At 51.1% G+C, this 23,823-nt stretch overlaps 8 protein-coding genes across 8 annotated transcripts; 3 read left to right on the forward strand and 5 right to left on the reverse strand.

The window, feature by feature from the left end:
* Positions 1-191: 191 nt before the first annotated feature.
* On the reverse strand, positions 192-1,359 carry N7515_002973 (putative AT DNA binding protein; the record flags this gene model as incomplete). Its single annotated transcript, XM_056663717.1, has 3 exons — positions 192-1,051; positions 1,151-1,265; positions 1,318-1,359. The coding sequence occupies 3 exons, from the start codon at positions 1,357-1,359 to the stop codon at positions 192-194; spliced, it is 1,017 nt and encodes a 338-aa protein (XP_056525830.1).
* Positions 1,360-3,795: 2,436 nt separating this feature from the next.
* set2 (SET and WW domain protein) lies at positions 3,796-6,645 on the forward strand (the record flags this gene model as incomplete). The annotated part of the gene is made up of 4 exons (XM_056663718.1): positions 3,796-4,183; positions 4,309-5,924; positions 5,978-6,058; positions 6,124-6,645. The coding sequence occupies 4 exons, from the start codon at positions 3,796-3,798 to the stop codon at positions 6,643-6,645; spliced, it is 2,607 nt and encodes an 868-aa protein (XP_056525831.1).
* A 1,096-nt stretch (positions 6,646-7,741) lies between these two features.
* On the reverse strand, positions 7,742-8,852 carry N7515_002975 (translation initiation factor 6; the record flags this gene model as incomplete). Its single annotated transcript, XM_056663719.1, has 5 exons — positions 7,742-8,099; positions 8,178-8,366; positions 8,432-8,518; positions 8,695-8,766; positions 8,818-8,852. The coding sequence occupies 5 exons, from the start codon at positions 8,850-8,852 to the stop codon at positions 7,742-7,744; spliced, it is 741 nt and encodes a 246-aa protein (XP_056525832.1).
* Positions 8,853-9,745: 893 nt separating this feature from the next.
* N7515_002976 (uncharacterized protein) lies at positions 9,746-12,680 on the reverse strand (the record flags this gene model as incomplete). The annotated part of the gene is made up of 6 exons (XM_056663720.1): positions 9,746-10,022; positions 10,175-10,607; positions 10,647-10,824; positions 10,880-10,984; positions 11,049-12,535; positions 12,590-12,680. The coding sequence occupies 6 exons, from the start codon at positions 12,678-12,680 to the stop codon at positions 9,746-9,748; spliced, it is 2,571 nt and encodes an 856-aa protein (XP_056525833.1).
* Positions 12,681-14,328: 1,648 nt separating this feature from the next.
* Positions 14,329-15,480, reverse strand: N7515_002977 (uncharacterized protein; the record flags this gene model as incomplete). The annotated part of the gene is made up of 1 exon (XM_056663721.1): positions 14,329-15,480. One exon carries the CDS (start codon positions 15,478-15,480, stop codon positions 14,329-14,331), a length of 1,152 nt encoding a protein of 383 aa, XP_056525834.1.
* Positions 15,481-17,149: 1,669 nt separating this feature from the next.
* Positions 17,150-18,668, forward strand: N7515_002978 (putative UV excision repair protein (RadW); the record flags this gene model as incomplete). The annotated part of the gene is made up of 7 exons (XM_056663722.1): positions 17,150-17,167; positions 17,229-17,276; positions 17,339-17,414; positions 17,492-17,571; positions 17,638-17,964; positions 18,018-18,497; positions 18,552-18,668. The coding sequence occupies 7 exons, from the start codon at positions 17,150-17,152 to the stop codon at positions 18,666-18,668; spliced, it is 1,146 nt and encodes a 381-aa protein (XP_056525835.1).
* Positions 18,669-19,861: 1,193 nt separating this feature from the next.
* Positions 19,862-21,724, reverse strand: smp3 (glycosylphosphatidylinositol-alpha 1,2 mannosyltransferase smp3; the record flags this gene model as incomplete). Its single annotated transcript, XM_056663723.1, is given in 5 exon segments — positions 19,862-20,269; positions 20,281-20,750; positions 20,855-21,005; positions 21,058-21,440; positions 21,616-21,724. 5 exon segments carry the CDS (start codon positions 21,722-21,724, stop codon positions 19,862-19,864), a joined length of 1,521 nt encoding a protein of 506 aa, XP_056525836.1.
* A 989-nt stretch (positions 21,725-22,713) lies between these two features.
* skpA (SCF ubiquitin ligase subunit skpA) lies at positions 22,714-23,421 on the forward strand (the record flags this gene model as incomplete). Its single annotated transcript, XM_056663724.1, has 5 exons — positions 22,714-22,762; positions 22,826-22,911; positions 22,966-23,133; positions 23,188-23,357; positions 23,415-23,421. The coding sequence occupies 5 exons, from the start codon at positions 22,714-22,716 to the stop codon at positions 23,419-23,421; spliced, it is 480 nt and encodes a 159-aa protein (XP_056525837.1).
* Positions 23,422-23,823: the final 402 nt, after the last annotated feature.

Raw genomic sequence — 23,823 nt, forward strand, 5'->3', positions numbered from 1 at the left:
AACCGCATACAATAAACACAACACGAAACGCTGTCTATTGTTCATCATTGGCTTGATCATTCAATCATGGCGCTTGGGCCGCAAAAAGCAAAGGCTGAAATCGAAGTCGAAATTGTAATCGAAAATGAGATCGGAAATAAGAATGAAAATGGCGACAGCAACTGAGAAGAAAGGAAATCTGAAATCAACTGTCATCGTGGAAGTTTCTCGGCTGGTGCCGAGCTCATTCGTTCTGGGTATGGCCCTGGTGGCTGGTCAGGTCGACTATTAACCGAGTCGCGGCGACCACTGTCCGGCGGGGAGAACCGATCTGCAGGCGGAAAGCCGTAGGGTCGTTCTGCTGGGTTGCTGAGCCGGGGAAAGGCATCTGGGGGCCCTAATTGCAACGTATGTGGCGAAGGGAGGGGATGGCCCATCTCTGTTGGTCGCGGTAACTCGCGCAAATTGGCGCTCATGCGTTGTGGCATATCGCGACGCTCATCATTTGATGTTGGAGCGGGAGCAGGACCTGGGGGCGGAATCGCTGAGCGCATAGATGACGTGTCGTAGACCACTGAACCTGGTCTGGGTCCATGGAAGGCTTGAGGCGCCTGTGGGAACGATGTCATCGATGGGCCTGGCGCGGGACTGGTCGGTGAAGGAGGAATCTTGCGTCTGCCAGACCCTGACCGTCGGGGTGCAGGATAAGTCTCCCCACGAGCCTCGGCCAAGAGCTTGCGCCGCTCCGTCTCTGCTTTGCTTGGGCGTCCTCGTTTGCGGGGTGGTTCGCCGGTGCCGGGATCCAGTCTCGGGGAGAGCTGAGCTGATGCGCCGCTTTCGCTGCTATACGAGGCGGTGCTTGCGGGTGGCCGAGGCTGAATGGCGCGAGGTAATGGTTTGTCGGACGGGCATAACGGCCGCTTACGTAGAGTGCTGGGGTCCATTGGGGCTGGCGGACCGGTCATATCGAATCGCGGCGGAAATGGAGACGGAGCCACTGGATGTGTTGGAGGATGCGTAGGTTGCTGGACCATATTGTGATAGGCTGTTTTGCACGAGCTGAGTGAACGGCCTTGATCGGATGTGTTAGCGCCATGTTGTTATTGATCTGCGAAGCTTTGGTTCTTTTTCTTCTTCTTTTCTTCTTTAGCCGGCAATTGGACGATAGTACCTTGTGGGAGAGGAATATGCTCCCAATTGGGAGTGATCCCATAGTCTTTGATCATGCGGACTAGATAACTAGAGGGAAATCCAGCTTTCTTGAGGATCTCGGTAAGCAGCGTGTACTGGTCTTGATCAGCATCAAATTCACACTCGGTTGCCACAGGATCGCCATACCTTGTCCTCTTCGGTCCATGGCCTATCAGATAAATTCGACATATCCAGACCATGGAAGCGGATTACAGCCGACTTCCCTTTCCCTCCGAGAAGAAAAGAAATAGAACGTGAAAGAAGGATTGCAAAAAAACAAAGAAAGCCTCCCACATTAAGTCCCCGGAAAAAGAACCAGAGCGAACGTGAGTCGTCAGTGTCGTGATACGCGATTCAAACCAATTGATCTCTCATTTATGGCCGAGGGGGAGGTTGAACACAGAGAGCGATGGAGAGAGAGAGAGTCCAGAAGAAGAAGAAAAAAGGAATCAATCAAAAGACGCCAACAGAGAATGAGAAGAGGTCTCTTATGTCCCCATATCCTCCCACGCGGAGACGAAACGAAAGGGATGACAGAGGAAAACGAGCGATCTCGCAATTGAAGGCTTCCTAGCCAAAGAAAATGGAAAAGGAGCAGTAGAATCAAACTCCATTCAACATCCCTTAGTAAATAATATTTTTTTCCCTTTTGATTTTTTCCCAGGAAGTTTTTCTGGCCAAACGGACTTGAGCAGCCGGGATCGCGCAGGAGACCAGCGTTCGGGAGGAAAGCTGCAGGGACGATGCTTTCTGGAGAGTAATACAGTACAGGTAGAATATATGTAAAGTCAATACCAAATCAGTAGAAAGGGCATGAATGTTTCGGCCGGGGCAGTTTCATCTTTTCCAGAAGAGTTTAGAAGGACGAGAAGGGCGAAAATTACCACTAACAAAGACCGGGAAGCGGGGAGGGTATGAATTCCTGATTCCTCCAAAAGTACGATCGAGGGGTTGAGTTGAGTGGGGGCTGCATCGAACAGATGGAGGTTTTTTGCATATGTCTTGGGGGGGTGAATGCCTAGACAATTCAATGCATCAATGCACTATGCTCCGTATATTGGGCTTAGCTTCAATCGAGAAGAGTTGCATCTTGGTTCGGGAAACGGTTGGCCCTGGCAGTCCCAGAACCAAGGGACAGTTGAGAAAGCGTTATTCCTTGTTCTGTGAATTTTCCCTTTTTTTTGTTTTTTCCCCTCCGTTTTGGTGGACTTAGTACCATGATTTTGGTTTTGTCCTTTCTCTTCTGATAAACAGTGGAATCATGGATCCCAGGTTGAATGCTGATAGGTGAGAGCACCGGCCCGGCACGTTGGTTCGCCTGTGAAAGACAGTGGTTTTGTTTGAAGCTAGCCTCAGGGGCAGTTAGGGTGGGCGATCGTACAGAAAGAAAAAAAAGTAAAAAAAAGCGCGTCTGTCATGCAGCGGGTGGTCCTGACGAAAATGGACCAGGACGATTGGTAGAGACGAGCCGAGTGGAGAGAGGACTCCGCCGAGGTGCAGCCATGAGGTTCAAGTGGTAAAATACCAGTAACTAGATCAACAGGGGAAAGAGGACAGATGAACAGAGATACCTGGGGGAGATGTAGAAGAGAAGAGGTCTGAAGTAGAAAGTACCTATATCACACTAAACATTGGATCCATGGATGGAACCAATGTGATGACAGATGTGATAGCCTAAGGCAGCTCAACCCTAACTTTGTACTATTTGATAGAACCAAATGTTTTTAATTCAATACAGTCCAGTTTAATCCCCAGACGATACTTACATACAACAGTAGTTATATGTTTGATAATAAACGCACCAGACTTAAGATCCACGTTGACGCAGAACAACACATGCAGACGCGCTTTTACTTTTGATTCCTCCTCATCCAATCGATTTCCCGCCCAGACTCACGACATCCAGACTTCCGTGATAATGTGACATCCACTCAATCTACCTACTTCCATGTATGGATGTGGTCCAGTTGTCTAGATGCCTTTGGAACTTGCATTCTTATCTTGGACCCCTTTTCCGCAGTCCGTTCTCAGCTATCGCGGAGTTTTGGAATTGACCATCGAGGTCTTTACGCCATGTTGAAAGACCCTGACACTGTTTAGAAGGTCTTTTGATAGTGCTGCATGAGCCTATCGATGGATATCAAGCTCCCCACGCGGCCACGCCACACTGGAATGGCTGTGAGATCACAGTTGATCTCTCAAACAAGGACATAGACGTTAAAACAACTTGGAATTGGCAAAAACAGTTGTCATCCTCTTAGGACCTTTGTCTTTGGCCTGGATACACCCTAAGAGGGTAAGCTCTTCGATGGGCTGGAATTAAGCCAAGTCCACTCATCCAACGAGGCCTACACAGGAGGTGCTCCAAACATCCAAAGCACCGGGCGGACATGCGATAAAAGCGATTAGACTCAGAAAGGCGGTGAGAGAAAACACGGACATAACAATAGCTTCGAGTTGAGTCAAATTAGGAGATTTTTATCAATGAGATTGTTCTTACCTTGACCGCTCTGGACCCCTTGATTCCTCTGGGCAGAACTCTTCAGACGAACTTCGTATTCTGCCTAATTCCAATTCCGGTCCAGTTCTCATTCCTTCGACATCTCCATCGTAGTCCGTGTCGTCATGTCTGCCCATGACAGCGCGGACTCTGAGCCAGAGCCGGTTCAAGTCAACGATGCCGACGCTCCGGTCAAGGACGATCCTTCGACGAACGACGAGACACGTACCTCATCTCCATATCCCAAACTCGAGTCCCCTTCCAACTCCGATGAGTCTACCATGAAATCGGACGTCGGCGAGATCGTACTCAAGCAGGAGCCTGGCCAACCGGCCAAACTGTCTCGCAGCTCGCGGAAAGTCGTGTCGCGACCCCCGCCGCTGTTTGACCACCTACCTGATAGCACCCAAGATGCGCTCGCCACGTTTGAACAGATCCCCGGCTGCGTGTACGCCAACAAATACATGGGATACACAGAGCACGCCATGGAATGCGATTGCGCTGAAGAGTGGGGTGAGTTTTCGTCTTTTCGAATAGTCTCGGCGTCTTTCCACACCAGTCCTCGAGGACTTATTGGGAAATTGTCACTTTCTCGTGACTCCACCTTGGTGAATACGTCGCTAATGAAACTAAAATAGACGCGAAGCTCGGAAAGAACATTGCATGCGGCGAAGACTCGGATTGTATCAATCGCGCGACCAAGATCGAATGCGCCGGCGAATGTGGCTGCGGTGCCGACTGTCAAAACCAACGGTTCCAGAAAGGACAGTTTGCACCGGTTGCCGTGATTAAAACCGAGAAGAAAGGATTCGGCTTGCGTGCGGAAACGAACCTTGATCCGGGAGAACTGATCTACGAATATGTCGGCGAAGTCGTGGGCGAGGCCCAATTCCGGAAGCGCATGAGGCAGTACGACGAGGAGGGCATCAAACACTTCTACTTCATGTCCTTGAACAAGGGCGAGTTTGTCGATGCAACCAAGCGAGGCAATTTGGGACGATTCTGCAACCACTCTTGCAACCCGAACTGCTATGTGGACAAATGGGTCGTGGGCGAGAAGCTTCGCATGGGAATCTTCGCCGAGCGTGCCGTCCAGGCCGGCGAGGAGCTTGTTTTCAACTATAACGTCGACCGCTACGGCGCCGATCCTCAACCTTGTTACTGCGGCGAGCCGATGTGCACGGGTTTCATTGGCGGACGTACTCAGACCGAACGTGCAACCAAGCTGTCCAATGCAACCATTGAGGCTCTTGGTATCGATGAGGCCGATGGCTGGGACACTGTTGTGGCGAAACGCCCCAAGAAAAAGAAGCTCGAGGAGAACGATGAGGAGTATGTGGACAGCGTGCAGCCCAAGTCCTTGAACGAGGATAGTGTGACCAAGGTCATGGCAGCTCTGGTGCAGTGCCAGGATAAATGGATTGCAGTCAAGTTGCTGGGTCGTATCCAGCGCTGCGAGGATGAGCGGGTTCGAAGTCGGGTAGTCCGAATGCACGGCTACCAGATTTTGAACTCTCAACTCGCACAATGGAAAGAAGACCAGAACGTGGTTTTGCAGATTCTAGACATTCTCGATGGGTTCCCGCGCCTGACGCGGAACAAAATCCAGGATTCTAAGATCGAAGCGAACATCCGTCCACTGATAACCTGCGAAGACGAGCGTGTGGCAAAGAAAGCTGCTGCTCTGCTAGAGAGCTGGGCTGGGCTTGAGGTTGCTTATAGAATTCCTCGCAAGAAACGTGGCAAAGACGCGAGGCACGCCGTCAACCAGTTTGAGCGCCGAGAGACTAGGCAACAACAACCTCAACGAAGTCCGAGTCATTCTCCTCCACCTTTACAAGGTGCTTCACGCGGACCTTCGCAACAACGTCGAGACCAAGCTATGTGGGGCAGACAGAACCGGCGTCGTCCGATGCCGTTGCCGGAGGGGTGGTTCGCTGCGGAGGCAGAAGGCCGCGGCGTCTACTATTATTCTACAACTGGTGCTACAACGTGGGAACGCCCAACCTTGCCCGCCCTCCCTGCGAGACCTACGCCGGCTGAACATGCCTCTAGGAAACAATCCAACATCGCTCTACAAAGCATCATTGACGACATCATGAACTCCCAGGAGGAAACGCCTTCCGACGTTCGGAATAGTGACACCCCCTCGACTCCTCACCCCTCTGCTGACCAAACGGAGGCGAAACCAAAGGATGGCGAGAAGTGGCGCAAGCTTCCGTTGGAGAAACAGAAGCGCATTTACGAAAACACCGTGAGTCTTACAATCCGAGCATGGCAAAAGGATCAGACTAACACATAGCACAGCTTTTCCCTATCATCAAGCCTATCGTGGACAGTTACAAGAACAAAATCCCCCGTGACGATCTGAAGCGGTTCGCCAAGGAGGTAAGACTTCTTTCACTTCACCTCCGTTTGATGTGACTCGGCTAACCTTCACATCTCAATCACAGATCTCAAAGAAGATGGTCGAAAGCGACTACAAGAAGAATCGCGTCACCGACCCCACAGTCATGATCTCTGCCAAGCACGAGAAAACCGTGAAGGGTTACTGCAAGTCCTACTTCCAAAAGGCCGCGGAGAAGCACGCCGCTCGCGCCAGAGAGAAGTCGCAATCCGCCCAGTCCCAGGGTGCAACCACCAACACCGGAACCGAGGAGCCCAACACAGACACCAAGATGTCCGGTGATGACACTCCGGCTGTTGATGGCGCGAGCTCTCCCATGCCATACGACGACCTCAAGCGCAAGCGTGGCTCCGTTACGTCTTTCGATGGCTCCATGGATGGGAACAGTTCTCCCTACAAGCAGCAGAAGTCGATCCCTCCGCCACCTCCCCCTCCCCCTCCTCCAGCCGGTGCTCCGATGGACTACGCCGGCGATTATGACATGGATAACGACATGGATAACGGCGGTGAAGAAATATCTCCCGAGCACAATGCCATGGAGCATAGTGCCATGGAGACAGGCCCGTAATGGGTCAAAGGGACAGAGCGCATCAGGACAGATTGTCCTTGATCAGCGGCGTCTGTCTTATTCTTGCTTTTTTTCTTTCTATTGTTACTTCAATGCGCGAGCATCAATACCCAAAAGCGATTGAGGAGGCCTAAAGGCCAGGCGATGAGATGAGGATCATATTCTCATATGCAGATTCTAATTCTTCGCTTCTACCGTGTTCTTTTATCATTATTTGCTATTCTTATTCCTCTTTTCTTAACTTTATCTCTTCTCTTTTCACTTCCTGCGTTACGAATACCCCGGAGCCCCATGTGCGCAGTGCAAATCTTCTTAGTTTGCATCAATCCAGCCCGTTTTTCGGCTGTGAAGTTTCATCTTTTTCTCTGATATCTACTCTGCGTACATTCATGCATATATCTGCACGTATGATGTATACGATGTATCTATGGACGGATACATACCTCACTGCATGTACGGATGGACTTGCATACATCCATGCGCCGGTATGATAGGCGGTCTCATAACATAATAAGATCGGCAGAATTCCATACCGCTGGCGGAATATCAAAATCCGAGCGGGCCTTTGCCTGCATGAATCTTATCATTTATCCTCCAATGGCATTATTTGATGCATTTCAGTGCAGTATGTTAGAGGGGCCAGATGGAAGAATCCATGTTTGCACTAGACTGAAGTGCCTTGCCTCCGCGCTAGCCACAATGAATGGTTATCGAACAGACTCACGAGTGGTCTAGCTAGAGCTTGAATGTTGAAAAAGTAGACCAAAGAGCATACTAACGGCCTAGACTAATATCATATCTACAGATGGAAGGAGATACCAAGGTCAACATCCAGCTCAGGATTAATTCCAAATCTTGATACTGCCAATTCTATCCATGCATGATTCATTCGAGCAGATGCAAGCAAGCATAAGCATTACAAGACTCCCACAGAAAGACCCAACACACCGAACAGAACAGAGCCGAACAGGAAAAAGAAAGTTCAATACCAGTTATACTTTGTGAATCAAAAAAAATCATTTCAGCGTGAAAATAAGAACAGGACCATGTACCGTAAAGAGCTTCAGCAGTGCAAAAAATCGAAAGGACCGAATGCCTAGTAGAAACTCTCCACGATACTGTCCTTATTGACACCAGCGGCAGCACCACCAGGTGCCATCTCGCCCAGTCGGAAGACGGACTCAACAACGCTCAACTCGGTGGCGGTGGTGTCCAGACCGGTGATGGCGAGCCAGTCGTTGACGACCATGCCGGCGCCGACGACGGGGGAACCGCGGTTCACACTGCCGGCCACGAGAGGAACTTGCAGGAGCGAGGACAGCTCGTCCTGGTCACGGATTGAGGTCTTGGGGTGCACGATTCCACCCTGGTTGGAAAGGGCCATGTATGAGCCTGTGAGGACGTTGTCGGCAACTGTTTGGCGGAAGACTTCTACGCCAAGGACGTCGGCGATGCTGGTGATATATTAGTTTTGAAGGTCAAGAGAAGAGAATCGGCCAAATGAAGTTGGCGTGGATCTGGACACTACTCACATCTCTTCGGTCTCACGCTCCAAGTCGGGGTGCACGATTGCAACATGGTCGTTACAGCAGATGACATTTCCGAGCGCGGAAAGGCGCTCTTCTATGCGTTGGATTTTGACTTCGTCCGGGAGCGTGTTGCGTAGATGTTGCAATTCTTGATCTGTGGTTGTAGTGGGGACAAGGAGACCTTTGCGGTTACTAGTGGCGAGTGTCAGCATTCTCTTTTTCTCTCAAGTCCGTTCTTTTGGCTGTATCCAACCTACCCGACAATTAGACGACCGACAATGCGGGTTCCGGCGATGGTTGCGTGGCAGATGGGGATAACATCTTGGAGTTCAGATTCGAAGACACTAGGGTTTGAAGTTAGTCGGGTTCTTCATGCGTGTATGGGTGGCGGAGATAGAATTTGAGCTTCGACGTGGCACAGCATCTAGAAGGGTATGTGCTCTGCATCCACGATTCGCCCATTCCGACCCCTGCCATGCCATTCTCAAATCCCAATCCTTCCCCATTTCAGCGGACACACCTGTAGAAGTTCTCCGAAGCACCAACCGCAACGATAGCGTAGGCATTTGTCAGGCAAGAGAAAACGCCGACCCTAGGAAACAGTCAGATCCAGTCGTTCCGCTTATAGTATTCTCCCACTCACTCATTTGAGTTCTCGAACTGCGCGCGAACAGCCATGATTAGAGTATCTGAAGAGCACTGAAGAGCACAGAGGGATATGGTGAAAAAGGTGTGCGGAGCGGGGTCGAGAGAGAAACGGAACTAGCAGGAACAGCAAGAACAGCAACAGAGATCGAACTTTTGAGTAATCTTGAATTGAGAGAATTGCAAGAATGCGCGAGAGATAAATAAATTCGACGAGAGACGTGCGATCCAACTGAAAAAAGACCAACAGCTCGGCCCAATCAGAGCCCCGTCTGAGTTTGCCCCGCCGGAGCCGCAGAGGCGAGTCGGTGGGCTGATACTATGTACTGGTACTTATTTTACTACTACAAATAGTATGTAGTAGAAGTACCAGTACTTCCATCTACTGACTCATCCTGTCTCATCCTGACAATGATTCATTCCTACTTCGCCCTCACAGTCATTCTCTATAGCCTGGCTAAGCTAGGTATGCCGTATGGCTCATCTTGCAAGTGCATACGGTCCCAGAGTTACGAGTCATTCTGCGATAGCCATGAACTGTGTGGGATGAAGCCTCTGGGTATCTACCAGGTCTAGATAGCAATACTAGTCTCCCTTCACAACCTGCTTGTCTATTCTGCTTGTCTACTTCCTCTTGTATGCTTTTCACTTAACAATTAGGCTAGTAGCTGACTTTTGGCTCATCCTTGATACTCAATTTACCTACTACTACTTTCAGTTCGAGTTACTTCATTTTTAATGCTTTGAATTAATTTTACTCTCTTCAATTCACAGTTGAGATTAGTTCACTCATCTCGTAATCGTACCCTACTAGCACAAAAGTAACAAACAAAAGTATGATGCCTCCCTTCCCTATCCCCACTCGGGAAAGGAGGGCATCGACTGTACAAAACATTGGTATCAAGTCTCAACTGGGGAAAACGCTATTAAAACAAACGCCGGCCAGTAATATACCGGAGCGACGGCGCCGCGGGGTGGGAGCCTCGTGGAGGCAGCGGCGGAGACGGAAAATAGACCGAGGGCACATGGCCCTGAAGTCCGAGCCCGGGCGGAGGCAGCTGCGGGGGACCGTTCAACGTGGAAGGTCTGGCAGCCCTATTCCCAAACCCATCTGCTGGTGCGCGAAGATGCCGCGCGACTGGAGGGTCGGGGTGGGCCGCGGGAGAATGAACGGTGGAAGGCCCCTCGTGTAGGCATGGAAGGCTGGGAGAGGATGCTACTCAAACATGAACGCCGGCCGGTCTAATACCGGCGCGGCGGAGCCGGGGGGTGGGAGCCTGGTGGAGGCGGCGGCTGGGGTGGATAATAGAGCGAGGGCGCATGGCCCTGGGGCAGGTAGCCCGGGAGAGGCAGACGGGCAAAGTTCGATCCCGGGGGCGGGGGCAGCTGCGGGGGACCGTTCATCGCGAAGGGGTCCGGCAGCCCCATTCCCATACCCAGCTGCTGGTGCGCGGGAAGAAGACGTCGCGGCTGCTGGGTCGGGGTGGGCCGAGGGAGGATGAATGGTGGAAGGCCCCCACTGTGGGCATGGGAGGGTTGCGGGAGGAGCGCGCGGTGGCGGGAATTCGGATCTGTGCGCATCATGGGAAGGGGGGAGGGCCCGGGCTCCAGGGCGGCGTCGGCCAGGATGGAGAGAGCCCGTGAGGGCGGGGGGGGCATCGGAAGCACCATCGTAGCTGACGAACTTGCCGGCAGACTTTTGATCCTGGATATGGTGTGCCGCTTCGAGGAGGCTTTCGAAGGCCCCCGTGACGCAGACGTGCAGATCCTCGTCATCGGTGGGCTTTGCTGGTGCGACCTCCGGTGCGATCTCCTCATTCAACCTACCCATGCGTGCGCGCTGGACAAACTCCTCCCAGCCCTCCTTTGCCGCCAACCAATCAGCCGTTCCCTCCGGGTCTCGAACTGTCTCGGCGGCGAATCCACGCTCCACCTGTCTAGCGGGCGCCTCGCCATCTCGGAACAGGAACGGCTTGACAGATTCTTCGGAGTCGGATGTATCGTACTGCGAGCCTATTAGCGGTCGTTCCCCCGTTCTGGAGTATCTTTGGGGTCCTCACCTCCGTATGCTCATCGTCCTCCGCTACCCGACGGCCCTCAATCAGAACCATCATCTTCCCCATCAGCATGGTCACGGTTTCCTCTTGGATTTCCGCGATGAGGTTCTATTCGTGCGAGTTAGCATCTGTTCGGCCAGGAGCAAATGTACAAATGGGTTTCAAAACTCACCTCCGCCTTCCTGTTTATGATGTACTGATCGGCTTCAAGCTTCCGCGCTTCCAGGCCAGACTTTTCCTTGAACTCAGCTTCCAGTACTTTCGTTGCCTTCGCCTCATACCAATCCAGATCCTGCTGGCAGCGGGTGAATTCGGGGCACTTCTCGTGCCAATCTTTGCTGCGAGCCAGTCCGCGCATGGTTCGCTCGGCGAGCACTGCCAAGGCCCCCTGTTGAACATGGCCAATCTTTTTGAAAAGCGCAGACAGTTCTGCTTCGCGGGTCTTGATTGGTAGTGAATCTGAACTAGGTTCGGGAGTAGGACCACGCCAATTCTCACCCAGATCCCAGATCTCGTCATCAATCTTCTTCTCCTTGTCCTTACCGCCGCCGCGTTTGACACCCTTGCCACGGCCACGACCTCGGCCACCTCGAGACTTGGTCACTGCTGCAGGTTTGACCGGGGCAAGGGGCCCCTCAGAGCCAGCAGTACTGCCTCCACGACCTCCGCGACCACGACCTCGACCACGGCCACGGCCGCGGCCACCACGGGCTCCACGACCTCCACGGCCTCCTCGAACAGAGGGAGCGTAAGCAGGGTTGTCGTATTCTTCAGAGTTAGCGGGACTGCCTTCCCGAGATGATCCGTCATGCTGGGTATCAGTCTCCGGGCCATCTTGCACATGGCTCTCTGGAGTCTGCTCAGTCTTTTCAACCCGTCGTCTTTTGGTCTCTGCATTCTCTGAGTTCGCATTCGTTCCGTCTTGGGTCTCAATTGACTTTCGCTTACGTGAAAGTCGGGGTGACGACACCGCGCTCAATGACACTTCTTCAGAATCTTTTGGCATTGGGCTCTGGCTGACAGGGGTCTGTGCAGCCTTCGTTTTGGCTGTTTCAATGATTTCTTTCTTGGTGAGTTCCATCTCATCGGCCGTGTCATCAGCTGACTCGTCCTGGGTGGCTGCTGGGGAGACTGAAGCTGAAGCAAGGAAGCGGGGCTGAGGGGTTTGAGAGGTCTTTAGAGCAGGAACTTCGGACTTGGGTTCCTCGTCATCGTGGGACTCGTCCATATCATCATCTAGGTGAGTGGATTCAGTGCCCACGATCTTGGTTGGTGAGACTTCATCTTCGAAGACGCCGTTTTCATCTGGCTTCCGTCTTGCCGACTGCCGCGTGGTCCGTGAGGACTCAGGAACAGTCCGAGGATGCCGGGGACGGCGAGTACGAGGAGTCTCTGGGCTTTGCACGGCACCAGCCGGTGCACTTTCCCGATTCCCAACAGGGGTACGGTCAACATCATGATCCTCATCGGCAGTGGCAAATTGGACCAACTTTTCGGGCCGAATTTTGAGGGTGACCACGAGGGAGTGAACCTCTTCTGAGTTGCTCGACTCCTCAATGCTGGCGGCAATATGACCAGAAAGACTGCCACGGCCACGGCCGCGACCACGTCCCCGGCCGCGGCCTCTCCCCCGGGTAGTGGTGGGAGCTAAAATGAGATCTATACATGGGGATGAGACATCGGACCGATAGTACAAAATGAGATGAAACTTACCTTGGGCGGCGCGTCCCGATCGCGTAGAAATGCTAGGAGTGCGAGCAGCAGTCTGTGCAGCCGCACGAGTTTTCTTAACTCTTCCCACCATCGCTGTTGTCTTTTGACAAAAGCGAGTCAGCGGGAAATTTGTTCCAGTACCAGCAAGGGGGGTGTGGAGCTCCAACACGGGTACGGGAAATCAGGGTGGAAAAATGAAGAGTAAAGGTGAATAAGGTGAACCAGGTATCAACAGGGGGAGAGATGGTGTTGAAAACTCGAAATGTGCAAAGCGCAAAGCTGAAAGCTTCAGAATACAGAGGAAATAAATCGAGAAATGATGGGGAAAAGAGTACAGTCACGAGGGTAGAATGCGACAGTAGGGTGTAGTAGTGGAAGAGGTAGGAGAACGTTGTGGGGGGGAATTGATGGAAGTAGATGAAGGGAAAAAGTAAAGATGAAAGACGCGACAAGTGACAAGTCAGGAGTAAGGAAGAAAACGTCAAGAGAGTCAAGTGTCAAGCGTCAAGTGTCAAGCGTTAAGTGTCAAGTGTACTGCGAAGATCGAAGGATCTACGAGACTTTCACTTTTCGCCCGATGGATGGAAAGTTGGGGGGGGATGAGAATAAGAGATGGGAAGAACACCAGAATGGAGTATCTTGGTAAGATGAGATGAGAATAAACGAAGAGAATAAAAACGAGAAGAGAGAAAAGAAGAAAGATCATGTAAGAAGAAGAGAAAAGGAAAACAGAGAGAAGAAGATTATGTAGCTGAGAGAACCTTGGATCTTGCCCGTTGACCAACTATAGGAAGCTTTCAATAGTTAGAGAATGAATCAGCTACTATTCAATCACTTCACCAATGCTCAATTGTCTCATCAATTGTCAGCTTCAAGCTTCAATCTTTTCTTCTTTCTCTTTTTCCTCTCATGGCCAATTGGTCGGGTACTTTTCCGTGACTCGGCTGAGGCTCGGGATTCAAATAGCACAGAATGACAACCCGTAGGATTGGATGGGAAGAATAGGAATAGGAACAATAATGACATTGACTGAATAGATTCAAGGATTCATCAACTATCTTGTCCCTCTAGTGAATAGATTCATACGTAGTCACCCCCTTCCTGTCCCATTCCCAGCCACTTCCGGCACACAAGTACCGGAGCATTTGACCCCGATATGGAGGAGATCTCTGACAATACTCTGTACTCATTCTCCTACTATTCCTATCATATCCATTATTTCTAGACGGGAATCACGGGATTACTTCTTCGTCTACACCATACTTCTCTCCCTATGATGTACGACAAGAAAAATAAGATGGACCCACTTGGCGAGATGGTGACGAGTCGAATGCGGCCATTTCATAGTCCAGGTTTACTCCGTACTTGAATGCAACTATTTCTTTGCTTCAGGATCCTTTTTGGGAGGAGATTGTACACTGGGTGTCTTCTACCTGAACTGGCTATATGAATGATATACTGCAATACCAGAGATCTTGGGATGTATTCAGTTTGGATCAATTCAATCATCCAATAGTCAAACGAAGAGATAATACAGTATGCCAACAGAAATCGAGATAAGTTTCTTTGGAGCTCAATCACTGTATATGCAACCGGAAATTCATTCCAACCAGATCGAAGTACTTAAGACCTATTATATCCTTCTCAATCCTTTATTTACATAACACCATATTCATATCAACGCACAAAAAAGAAAAAAAGAAACATTGCAAGTCGTGCTCAAAGGTACCGTGGGTCAATTACTTTTCATGAGGGGATTCGTTCAGGTCATATTTCTCAAAAGTTGAATGCGTAGGACTGCCGCGAGTTTGGTTGCCGCGGACATGGGTCTCGTTCAACTCCAATCCCATCCCGGGCAACGGAGAGGGCGTACGTCGGCCCTGGTCGCGCAAGGAGCGGGCAGATCGCATGCGTTTAATCGTCCCAGGCGTAATGGTCTGTCCCGCGCTCGCCGAGCCTTTGACAATTGTACCGGGGGCGAATGTTGGGGATGGACAGGGGCTGGTGGAGCGGAAGAGAGGGTGGATGTTGTTCTCGTCGAAGGGATTGTATTCCCACGTCGAGTGGGAGGGTGATGGGGTTGGGGAGTCGAGGCGGAGAGTCGACGCGGTGGGGGAGGGCACGGTGGGTTGCACCCGGCTCGAGATAGAGATGGCGTTGGGTGGGGTTCGGCGTAAACTGGGCATGCTGCGGATGCTGTGGGGGCCCCGGGGCAGGGAACGAGGGTCCCGGTCTGGGAGATGGTCTGATGACCCGTTCGTTGGAGTTGGGCTTGGTGAGCCGCGAGTTGATGAAGAGCTTGAGTCGATGGAGGCGTTTTTGTCGTCCTTCATGTTCGAAGGACAGAGAGTGGTGTCCGAGTAGCGGCTGGAGCGCCGAGGATATTTGCGGAGAGAGCCACGTTTTGGCTCGAACAGTTCGGACAAATGGCATACTCGAGTCGGCGATGGGAGGTAATTCGAGTTTGGTGAGACCTCATCAAGTTGTCGAGAGTCGCCCCGTGGCCATTCGGTATTGGACTTCTCCTGGGCTAGTGTCGTGGAGAGGTAGCCGCAGTATAGGGCTTGTGCAAACACTGAGAGTGCCCAGAAAATGGAGCGAACGACAAAGACGGAAGCCTGAGGGCTCATTGCCATCGCCCCGGCAGATGCAGCTGCAGCAATGAGTAGATATGTGCCGGTGAAGCCAATACATTGTAGACGGGCAGTTTGGATGTTCTTGTGGTGCAGTAGACCAAGGGCAATCACGGCCACGCAGCTTACTGCGCTCAAGATAACGGGCGCCACATCGGATGAAGCTTTTGAAGTTGCATAGCAAACACCATTAAGAATGGTAACAATGAATGTCAAGAGCAACGAGGCTCCGGCCAGTGAGTAAGACAAGGAGGACATGGCGACGGCACAGAAAAGAAAGACTTGGCAAATAAGAAAGCCAGGAAGTATACCAACAATAACCAAGAGAGTGTGTGGGAGGCCAAACTTTGGCAGACTGCCAGTTCAAGACGTTCGCCAATGCACGTAATGAGTGTGTGAAATCTGTGGAGTCCATGAGAGCGGGCATGCCGGTATTTATGATCTGGCACGCGTAGACGCAGGAGGAGGGTTCGCAAACACGGGACGGAGAGATGCACACTTCAGCGTGGCTCAAAGTGTATCGACCGGGGAAGTCAACCCGTCGCAACCTGTCAAATTTTCTCAGAAGAGATCGGTCTGATCCATCAACCCGGCATGATGGTTAGGGTCACCGATAAGGCTCGACTGGGCCAGGATCTACGTCAATTGGCTGCGGAAGAGAGATCCCTTGGCTGGAGCTGCATAAAGTACCTGGAAAAGTGACAAATGCTGCTTTTCCATCAATTGGAGGCGAAGTCATGGTGCCTGACTCCGGGGTACATTGTAGTGAGGCCCCGGCAGCCCAGACCCGCTCTGCAGAGTATGCATCCGATAGTTTGGTCAATCCCGCTAACAATGGCACTATAGATATGATCCATCAGTCCGTTGTGGATGTCAGGACTCGGTAAAGATGGTGGGTTTTCCCTCCCGATCTCAATAGCGCCGCGCCGGATGTGATGTGTCCATCGGCCCTTCTGATGGAAACAAACTCGGCCTCTGGAACTTCGGCCAACCTGTATTGAGGCTATGGCGTGGCTCTGGTAATTTGAAATTAGATCTTATAGATCCATACTGTGTTAGATAGGCATGGCTGGGAGCATCGTGACCTGTCTTGGAAGTAGTATGTGCAACGAAATGGTTGGTCTAGGAACGTCCGTGCTTTGGCCACGGCTCTCGGGATACAGTGCAGACTGCAGAGTCCAGACGCCTCAATCAATAACTACAATTCTCCAAAACTACTTCACTGCGTAGAGATTCGTGAATCGTGTGGCTTATTGATTCCTCATATGTAATGTCTTCTCTCTATGCGGGTGTAATATGTACAACGCACACTACAATGTACGATGCACACGACCGTGCTACCAGCCAACCGAGGACTTGAAAGGCAATAATGACGCCTAATACTGTGTTATATAGGCCCAGGTCAGGGCATCGACCGTGAACACATTCCAGAAAGGTCTTGTATGCCATTGGGACCAAGATGGACATAGATCTGCATCGCCAACCTATCAATTGGCCCTGTCCCCTCGACGTCAGCCATGAATGTTGTCATCGAGGCTGCCAACAGGCAACCGGCTCGAAATCGAATGAATATAGGTATACCGCATTTGCCGAGGTGCACCGCACAAAGAGAGTCCTGTGTAGGGCAAAATCATAGCAATCTGGTGAGTTGCAAAAGGTCATTAAGTTGGACAAATGTGCACGAAGTTCGAAGTACATAGTTGGGGTCATTGCCCAAAGGCGGTCACCGCACTCGTTTGCTCTCCATCATCGTCACCTTGGATCGGCTCCCCTCCTACTTTCTTTCTTGTTTCGACTTTTCTTCGACTTCATCGCTGAGAGGATCCTTCACATCAAGTCTTGGTTCTCGTAACTTCTTTTCCCCATCTCAATTCCCATCTTTTTTCTCTGCCCTCTTTCTTCTCGGTTTCACTCAAAAAGCGGCAAAATGAAGCTCACGTTCAAGGTACAGAAACTTGCCCATGAGGTCCTCATAGCAACAGACTGCTAACGATTATTGATTACAGGACCTGAAGCAGGAGAAGTTCGTCATCGATGTCGAGCCTTCTGAAACAGTACGTCGGACTCTTTCGCTACAACTAGCCGACATCATCGAGTGCGGGGCTCATCTATCTAGGTTCGCGAGGTCAAGGTCAAAATTGCCCAAGAGAAGGGCGAATATGAGGCAGAGCGCATGAAGGTCATCTATTCTGGTAAGTGATCTCTGTCGCCGGAGGAGTTTGCCATTCACGATTCCATGGCTAACTCGTGACTCTTTCCCCCAATGTAGGAAAGATTCTTCAAGACGATAAGACGGTTGAGTCCTACAACATCCAAGAAAAGGACTTCCTAGTGTGCTTGCCTGGAAAGGTACCAGATTCGTGTTCTCTACTATTGACTCACCCATCGAGCCCAAATTGACGAATTCATAAACAGCAACCCAAGGCCGCCCCCGCCCCGGCTGCCGCTCCCCAAGTTCCCTCGACCCCAGCTGCCCGAGCTCCTGTGGCGACCCCCGCTCCTCCTCCCGCCCCCCAGGCCGCTGCTGCTGCTCCCCCAGCTGCTGCTCCTGCGACTCCCTCCCCAGCCGGCGCCGCTCCCAGTGGCCCTGCCTTCGGAGATCCTTCCGCTCTCGCCATGGGATCTGCTGCCGAGGGCGCAGTTGTCCAGATGGAGGCTATGGGTTTCGCACGCACCGATATCGACCGTGCTATGCGCGCCGCTTTCTACAACCCCGACCGTGCTATCGAATATCTTTTGACCGTAAGCTTTTTTGGGGGGGATATTGCTCGAATCTCTACTAAGCGTCATACCAGGGTATCCCCGAGAACATTCAGGAACAACAGCAGCAACAGCAACAGCAACAACAACAAGCCGCTGAGCCTGCCCCTACTGGCGCTGCCCCTGCTGCTGCTCCTACTGGTGGTGATGAGCCCCTGAACCTTTTCGAAGCCGCTGCCCAAGCTGGCGGTGAAGGCGGTGGTCGTCCTCGTGGCGCCGGCGCTGGTGCCGGTGCTGGTGCCGCTGGTGGCGAAGCTCTCGGCAGCCTCGACTTCCTCCGCAGCAACCCTCATTTCCAGCAGCTCCGTCAGCTTGTCCAGCAACAGCCTCACATGCTCGAGCCTATCCTGCAACAGGTCGCCGCCGGGAATCCCCAGATTGCTTCCATCATCGGACAGAACTCCGATCAGTTCTTGCAGCTTCTGGGTGAGGAACTGGAGGATGAGGAGGGTGCTCTGCCCCCTGGTGCACAGGCTATCTCGGTCACGGAAGAGGAGCGCGATGCTATTGAGCGTGTATGTTGAACCTCTCATCAATTCGAAATGTCCCAATAACTAACTCTTAACCAGCTGTGCCGTCTGGGCTTCCCCCGTGACTCGGTCATCCAAGCCTATTTCGCCTGCGACAAGAACGAGGAACTGGCAGCAAACTTCCTCTTCGACCAGCCGGATGAGGATGAGGAGTAAAGAGTGAAATGTGCTCTTGTTTTCTTTTTCCTCCTCCCTCTTCCTTCCCTCGTAACGTTATGTTCTATGATGAATACCAAGCATGGTGCTGTTTGAATTGATTCCCTCATCTCTCCTACCCCCAGACCCCCCTTTCCCATGAATACGAACCAGTGATTAGCCTGGTGTCTTGAGTCTCTGCTTGCTGAGTGTGGACTTGGCTTTTTTGCATCCCGCTATCTACCCTTTCTCCAACACAACTGTCATGTATCTACCTTAATGGGCAAAATGGGACCTGTTCGCTGCATATTGGTATGAGTAATCGCGTATGGCTGAGGTTGATACGTATCTGTACTCTAGATGAATCTGGTTGAAATTGCTTCTTCAATCGGGTCATCTGGTATCTTACATAGCAGAGATAAGTTCCATCATGGGGGTCATGCGTTAGTTAGATTAGGTACCCACCTAGGTTTAGGTAACTATAGGTTATGTGGCGATTGACAACCTAGTCCAGATGACCTGTGGGACGGGTGGAATATATTTCCGCATGACTGCCCGGGATGCATTTCCTTCCAACCTTCTGCTCAGGAATACTTACCTATCTACCTAAGGTAGGTAGGTACAGTATATATCTCCAACCACATTCCGGCTAGAGTAATGTGTAGGTAATGTGTTCATACCTCCTACGCGAACACCAGCACTTCAATACAACCTATGGATGTCATGCCCATCGAGTAGCAGCATAACCCTAATCTCCCTTATCAGACTAGCCTTTATTACAGGGAGATAGATACCACCAGCTGAGCAGCTGAGCAGCTGATCAGCTTAAATAGAGAGAAAGAAACAAGGCCAATGAAAAGATCAAATTCCTGGATATACGTATAAGTAGCCCACAGAACCACCCAAAGATAACCCTCGTCGCCGCCCCCAAATGCAAAAGGTATCGTACGGACCCAGTAAACCAAAACAGACAAGAATATTCAGAGAAAGAGACGTTGCAACCCCCGAAATTGGAATGGAACCGGGTATATCCCATATGAACGACACAGATAACCAGTCTGAACCCATAGGTAAGTGATTTATAGGTACAAGGCCCAGCCATGGAATGGAGATCATGTAGTATGTCCAGGGCAAGCAGAAAGAGGGAAAATAAAAATAAAGGAGGAAGAAAAGAAGAAGAAAAGAAGAAAAGAAGAAGAAGAAGGAGAAAAATATTATATGCAAGAGCGTCGAACAGACCAAACGCCCAATCCGCGACGTCCTATAACTCGTTTCAGAGTTGAGAAGATCCCGTCTTCGGCGAAGTCCATGTCGTCCAGGCTGAGGTGTTTCCGATATGACCAGAGCGGATGCAGTTGTAAGCTCTGTTTCTGGAGATTGGTCGCAGATAGAGCATACTGGTCGAGGAAGTCGGCCGATGTGGGTGCGACTAGGAATATAGATGAGGGATATGAGCACCTTGGTACGACCTGTTCCAGACGTCGGACCAGCTCCACTCCTGGAATACCCATTAGATCCTGGGTTTCGATCTCGGTGGACTGATTGTCTCCGCCGAGAAGCCAAAGTGGTGGGGAGTATGTCTTCCACCAGAAGACTGTTGCGGGGGGATATGATGGGTTGTGCTGGAGGAGACTATATCGCGCATTGCTAGCTGGGTGGGGACGACGCCGCCTTGGTGGTATACGCCCATGAGGAAGCCCATGGCTGCGTTGAAGAGGACCCATGTCCCGATGAGGAGGCGAGAACGGCGCAGGGGCACGCAGCTGAGTAGGAGAGGGACAGCTGGGAGGAGGAAACGGGGTTCTTGGTGAGGGAAGAGGGAGAGGAGCATTGTTGCAGAGAGGGCGGACAGGGCGCGCATATTGCGCATCCAGGATGGCACCATGGGCCTCTGGACGAGTGATACTAGCATGGCAATGTATGCTGGACCGAGGAGTTGGAATAAATTCGCGGTAAAGTGTTGGTGGTGCGGGTGGAGGCCGTGCTGGGCTAGGTTGGAGGTATCGGTGTTATAGAGTAGGTTGTTGAGAGGGGTTATGATAGGGTCGCGGAGGATCTCAAGGAGGGATGCGGTTGGCCGGTAGAAGGCTGTGTCCGTGTAGACTGCGACGAAGGAGAAGAAGAGGCCGAAGAATAGGAATGTTGCGAGGGAGGCAGGCCTGGTGCGAATGCGGGGTTAGTACACATGGGTTCGATGTTGTGAATACAAACAGGATGGAGATTGACGCACTTGCGCTGGAACTGAGGCAGCAATTGCAGGCCTGGGAGAAGCAAAAAGGCTGGGAAGGTGATGCGATTGAAGACGCCTAGCACTGCGATGAAGGCGAGCACAGTGTTGGAAAAGAAGGACGAGTATCGCTGCAAGTCAAGTTAGCTCAAATCGCATGTTTCTAAAGCTTTGCTCCCGCACCTTATTCTCGACAATGCGTCGAATCAGAACCAGGCCCCAAGCGACCAACAGGGTCTCGAGGCTGTTGGAGAAGGTGTGCGTCTGATATGTCCAGGTGACATAGGAGGAAGCCACCAACACTACCGTCGCGCGCCGATGGCGCGGAGAAGGTACTAGTTCATAGATCGCCCAGTCTTCCAACACAAAACTTAACAGAAACATTCCACTGCGTAGCACATAGTATACCAAGTGGGGTGGGGCGCTCCCTGACCCGACCTCCGTGTAGAACCACTTCAACAGGCTCATCGGCAGCTCGTAGACTGCCCATAATGGAAATAAGCTGCGGATAGGATGCTCAACGGTGAATTCCCATGGGAGCTTTGAGGGAAAGGAGAAAATGCGACCTGTAAATCGAGCCAATCTGGTCAATAATGTTTTCCCTCGTATAGGGAGTCGCGGGACCGCCGGGTCTCGCATATCATTTTTTTCATGCTTGGGAAAGCCACAACAATTATACCAGCGCATTGTCGCAGTGGCATTGTGATCGCCTTCCTTCAGTCATTGGACAGATCAACGCACCTGCAAAGAGCTCTGGGCCCTGGAAGTTCTCATCGGGATGTAGATAGCTGGGTGACAACGCGAAGTACACGCGAATCAGCAGTAACAGTAAGTATGTTCGTCGCCACATGTTTGGAGGGACACATGGACATTATTAGAAAGTAAATAAGGAATGAAAAGGGCTAACCGAAAAGAATAAAGAGAGTAGAAAGGAGTGGAAGGGGTTGAAGCGGCTAGTAAGGAAAAGCAACACGCGTATTGACGGATGATATCACAGGGCTGAAGCGGTGTATCTGGGCATTGTTTAGGGAAAGGAGTACTTATAGTACGTTATTCACAATCATTGCTGAGCATTAGCAAAGCAATAATATATTAAATTAACATATGTGTCTTTTGAAGAGTCAGAATCTTCTTTGACGAAGTTGACCTCGTATACCTCGTATACCTAGTACACAATAAACACATCACTGTATGCTCTTTAGGGCTATCATAAGATAGTTACCATACGGACTCCAGAGTAGTTGATAGATCGACATGCATCGAAAGTCGAAACAAAGTTACAAATGATGATTCGACTATCAAAATGCCTCCACAATTCAATAGAAGCAGCTTGACTTAAACACTTCAGTCTGGCGCGTTAGATCACAACACACTGCACTCATCCGATGCTTGGCATATGAGCATTCCCTCTGTTTGCCAAGACAGCCTGGCTGCTTGTCTCTCTGGATTATCTTTCTAGCACGAAAGAGAATTCTCAATAATGACACTATGTTAGTGCAATTTAGTACACAGTAGAGGTTCAAAGATGCGGGTTGGAGTTAAGCCCTGGGGCAGAAGTAGAACGCGCCTTAGTAATCTTGAACCTTCCGCCCCCGTGAACGTCGACCCGTTTGGGCGACGGAGTTTGCCATTCCCACGCTTTCGCCCCTCCATTCACTTACCGCTCTCCAATCTCTCATAACTATAGCTTCACCGACTTTACTTCAATCAATATTCTCTGGCTGAGTCTACCTCTACTTGTCAGTCACATCCCCACTCATTGAACCCTGCCCCGCATCGTTTGAAACCGACAAGTCTGACGCTCATTTAACCTTAAGATACCCTCTCCTATCCATCAATATGAGCGCTATCACCCTCACCAGCTCCGATGGAGTCGAACTCTCGGTCGGTAAGCTATACTCAAACGCCTGGGATGCCTGAGTCACCAGTGACGTTGACAGATTTTGAACAGACCGCACCACCGCTGAGCGGTCCGTGTTGATCAAGAATATGCTTGAGGACTTGGGTGATTCTGGAGAAGCTATTCCTATCCCTAACGTGAGTATCTATTTCATTAAATACAGACCGTTTTGATTTTAACGCTTTGTCCAGGTCAACGAGGCCGTACTGAAGAAGGTGATTGAGTGGTGCGAACACCACAAGAACGATCCCCCCAGTGCCAGTGATGACGATGACAACCGCCGCAAGACCACCGACATCGATGAGTGGGACCAGAAATTCATGCAGGTCGACCAGGAAATGCTCTTTGAGATTATCCTCGTACGTTTCTAGACATCCCACATTCCTCAAGTATATATACTGACTATCGCACAGGCTGCCAACTACCTGGATATCAAGGCTCTTCTCGACGTCGGTTGCAAGACCGTTGCCAACATGATCAAGGGCAAGTCCCCGGAGGAGATTCGCAAGACCTTCAACATTCAGAATGATTTCACTCCCGAGGAGGAGGACCAGATCCGTCGCGAGAATGAGTGGGCCGAGGAGTGAGTTGCTGCCACCTATAGTTTTTGATCGAATCTATACTGACCGCCCCTCTCTAGTCGCTAAATCTGTGAGAAGTAACTTGTCTTTTCTCTTTGCTGGATCGAGACGAGCAGCCTCAGTATATCTGAGGCACGATCAGTTTCTGGGGCGTTTTGCTTTTACATTTACACACCGATATTGAGTTCATCATTCATGAAATTAAATCTGGCTCATGTTTTCTAATCCACAGCTTTCTACTCCGTAGGCAGCAGGGTCATAATCGCCCTATCCGTACTATATGACGGCATCTACCCGTATCAATGTGTAAGTTAGTACCAACGTAGAGCCAGGCTGTCCGCTGTACTACGTGGATTGATGCGCGAAGTGACACCACAGCCAGGGACAGACAGCATGGAAAGGCCCACATGCAGCGTCCAGATCAAGAACTACAGACATCGGACCATCCAAGTAGGCGAAAGGACGTTC

Source organism: Penicillium bovifimosum (assembly GCF_028826915.1).
Source record: "Penicillium bovifimosum strain IBT 22155 chromosome Unknown utg000002l_segment0_segment0, whole genome shotgun sequence".
In the NCBI taxonomy this organism is placed as follows: domain Eukaryota; kingdom Fungi; phylum Ascomycota; class Eurotiomycetes; order Eurotiales; family Aspergillaceae; genus Penicillium; species Penicillium bovifimosum.